Source organism: Falco rusticolus, chromosome 6 (assembly GCF_015220075.1).
Source record: "Falco rusticolus isolate bFalRus1 chromosome 6, bFalRus1.pri, whole genome shotgun sequence".
NCBI classification, from domain to species: domain Eukaryota; kingdom Metazoa; phylum Chordata; class Aves; order Falconiformes; family Falconidae; genus Falco; species Falco rusticolus.
This window is the reverse complement of record NC_051192.1, coordinates 85,211,638-85,214,909: the sequence shown is the minus strand read 5'-3', so window position 1 is coordinate 85,214,909 and position 3,272 is coordinate 85,211,638. Positions and strand designations below refer to the sequence as shown.

Genomic DNA, 3,272 nt, shown 5'->3' with positions numbered 1-3,272 from the left:
CAGGTGAGGTGTGGCACAAGTAAGTACTACCGCCCCGGAACGGACCAAGGCACGAGGCCTGGGCCCTGAAGAAGCATGGTCAGTGGTATTAAAAACGTGACCCGTCAGATGTGCAGTTGGTCTCACAAGCGTGACACTTGCTAGCTGCGTCCTCAATGGCCAAACAAACTGCACAGGTGTCTGTCCAATACTTTGAACATAAATCTGGAATCTTACACAAAAAAGAATAATTACTTTGGAGTACAAAATGGGATACAATTTTAGATGTAATTAACTGAATTTTGCTTTCTGTTTTGGGATGGTATTCCTGAAGAAAGGAGTGTTTTATTCTGCCTTAGCCCAGGCTGGTAATGGTGGTTATTTTCCCTCTAAACGGCTGCTACAGTTTTCTCCGAATGCCACAGTAAAGATTTGCTTTTTCACTGTCATGACCATGAGGTGTTTATTAATTTTTGAGTATGTATTTATGAGGTTCAGTTTATAAGCCTTTATATTACTACAGTGCATGTTAATTTAGACACTTGATTCTTAAATGGAAAAAGTATAAAAGTGAATATAATTGTTTGCTTCTCAAATTGATTACACAAAATGTCTTGAACATGAGTAGCTAATAGTTTCTGTTTTGTTGTTGTTTCATTGCTAAAAAAACTTTTCCTTTGTAGAACAGATTTATTTCAAACTCTTTACCATGGATAACAGTAGAAGTAAAAAACGGCATAATGAATTACAGGCTAAAGATAAGTCAAGCAAATAGGCAAACACAAAGATCCCCTTTGTCAAGGGAAGTGGTGACAGTCAAATTATTTTGCTCGCTCTTAAGGCCGGGAGCCATGTCAGCAGCATCATCTCCCAGTACTTCTAAGTATGTTCTCGACACCTGATGAGCTTTCTAAAGGCCAGCTTGAAGTCTTCATTAAAGCTAGTGTACAGCAAAGGGTTGATAAGGGAGTTGACATATCCAAGCCAGGTCAAGAAGTCCGCTACTTCTGGAGAAACAGTGCAAACGTGGAGGCCCACAAGCAGCTCCTTGATGAAAAAGGGCAACCAGGATAAAATGAAAGCACCTAAAATCAGCCCCAAAATGCGAGCAGCCTTTCGTTCTCGTGTTGTGGAGATCTGCTGCCGGTCACCAGCCAGGTCTAAGTCATTCTCAAAAGGAGGGATCCTCACGGATGCATTGATTTTATCGAACTCTGTGGTTGGGTCAGACGTGGAGAAGTCCGAGACGCAGAATGTCTGTGTGAGCTTGCAGCTGGCAAAGGAGTTCTGGCTGTCGGTGCTCCTGTTGCTGAGGTGGCGGCTGGAACCCCGCTTTTGGTAAAGGCTCTTTGCAGCATGGTAAATTCTGTAGTACAGGATCAGGATCAAAGTCAAGGGGATGTAAAATGCCCCAAATGTGGAATAAATAGTGTAGATGACGTGGTCATGCTGAATGCGACACTCACTGGGAATATTGACGCTGTGGTGATTCCTCCAAAACAAAGGGGGCATTGATATGAAAATGGAGATAGTCCACACAGTGACTATCATTAGCCCAGCTCTTTTTGCCGTTCTTTTTCTAGCGTATTCGATAGCATCTGTGATTGCCCAGTACCTGTCCAGAGCAATGACACACAGATGAAGGATTGAACACGTGCAACAGGTCATGTCGACGCTAAGCCAGATCTCACAGATGAAGTATCCCAAAGTCCATTTATCTATCATTATGTAAGTGATGCTCAAGGGCATGACGAGAACAGCAACTAGGAGATCTGTCACAGCTAGTGAACATATTAAATAATTTGCCGGCTGGTGGAGCTTCTTGGTTGTGGAGATTGCTGCAATTACAGCAGAATTCAGCAGCATAGTCAAGGTTGTAATTGTGGCCAAGGTCAGGGTAACAAGCATCTTTTCAGTTACTGTTTTAGGCTTTGCAGCCACGTTGGCTTCAGTAGTACAATTTGTGAAATTCATTTTCCCCTCCAGGATGCACAGTGAAAGAAGTTGCTGCTTCAGGTAATGAAGAGTTCCAGGTTCAGAAGTCACCCATTTGAAAGAGGGACAGAGATGCTCTAGGCGCGATTTTCCTTTATAATCCCATATTCAACAGAGCAGCAAAAAGCTTCCAGGTTTCCTCCTGTTCATTGTTTTCCTAGAAGATAAAACCACGTCTGTTAGTGAACCTAGAAAAATCCTGCCTTTTGGCAAAAAGCCCTACGCTTCTAATATTACCACCTGAAATAAAAATGTTGGCCAGTTTTTCCTTCTCTTCTCCTCTCCTGCCTTTTCTCTCCCTTTTTCTCTGCGTTCATAGTTAATTTCTTTTTCTTTTCCAAAGGGCACTTTGGACCAGATTTCCTGCTCCTGTGAACTTGTTATTTCTCCTTTGGTTTTGGAGATCTCACTTAAAGTGGGAGATTGGACTAAGGGACCTCCAGAGGTCCCTTCCAACAAACATTTCTATGATCTCTGTGAATTACTAATACCAGGAGCTAATCCTTTTCCTGCTTGTTAAATATGCTCCAGCAGATGAAAAGCTGAGAAAATCTGCCTTTCCATTTAAAGTGCTATATGAGAGGGATCAATTACTTCTACATATCACCTTTGGGAAAAAACAAACAGAGCAGCCTATCTTTGCAAAGGTGTGCCAGCGTTTCATAGCTTTCTATTCTGCTTTTTCATATCCATGTCTGTATTAATGTCTTAGAAACAGTACTTAAAAATCACTCACGTTACCTTTAACATGCAGCTTTCAAACAATGTTTAAAGCTTTATGGCAAACGCTTAGTTTTACACAGCACATCAGTGTTGCTAGGAGCTTATATAGCTTTGTCTAATTATTCCTGACATTTCACATATCCCACTGCGTGTGTCTTTAGAGGAAACAGACAAAAAGCTTTTGCCTTTGCTCTGAGCTTTCTATCAAATTGTGCCCTCTGTCAGGCAGTCCAGTATGATGCAAGGTACAAACAATAATTTAAGAAAAAGGTTTGATTTTGTTTCAGGAGTTCTTATGTCTTTTCCATACGTCCCAAATGCTGACTGAAGCTAGAGTTAGCAGTCTGTGAAATGCAACTTGGGATATCCTCTGGGGCCTTGCTTACTCATTTGTAATTTATCTTGGCATAAAGGATGTAGAAAACTGAAAGCCTGGATCCTTTTCCATTAAAATAAACAGAAAGATTCCTTCCTCTGGCTTCACTTATTGAAGAGTAAGGAATCCTCCAGGCTGGTCGTACAGGCTACCTCAGCTGGCAGAGGAATGAGATAGCGGCTGCCAGAAATACACTTGC

At 41.7% G+C, this 3,272-nt stretch overlaps 1 protein-coding gene across 1 annotated transcript; it reads right to left on the bottom strand.

Annotated features, from left to right (window-relative positions):
• Positions 1 to 644: 644 nt before the first annotated feature.
• On the bottom strand, positions 645 to 2,121 carry HTR1E (5-hydroxytryptamine receptor 1E). Its single transcript, XM_037392457.1, has one exon. The coding sequence runs from the start codon at positions 1,951 to 1,953 to the stop codon at positions 859 to 861; it is 1,095 nt and encodes a 364-aa protein (XP_037248354.1). The 5' UTR covers positions 1,954 to 2,121; the 3' UTR covers positions 645 to 858.
• Between the last annotated feature and the right edge of the window lie 1,151 nt (positions 2,122 to 3,272).

Coding starts and splice junctions, on each gene's coding strand:
- HTR1E (XM_037392457.1), bottom strand. CDS start 1,953: ATGAATTTCACAAATTGTACTACTGAAGCCAACGTGGCTGCAAAGCCT.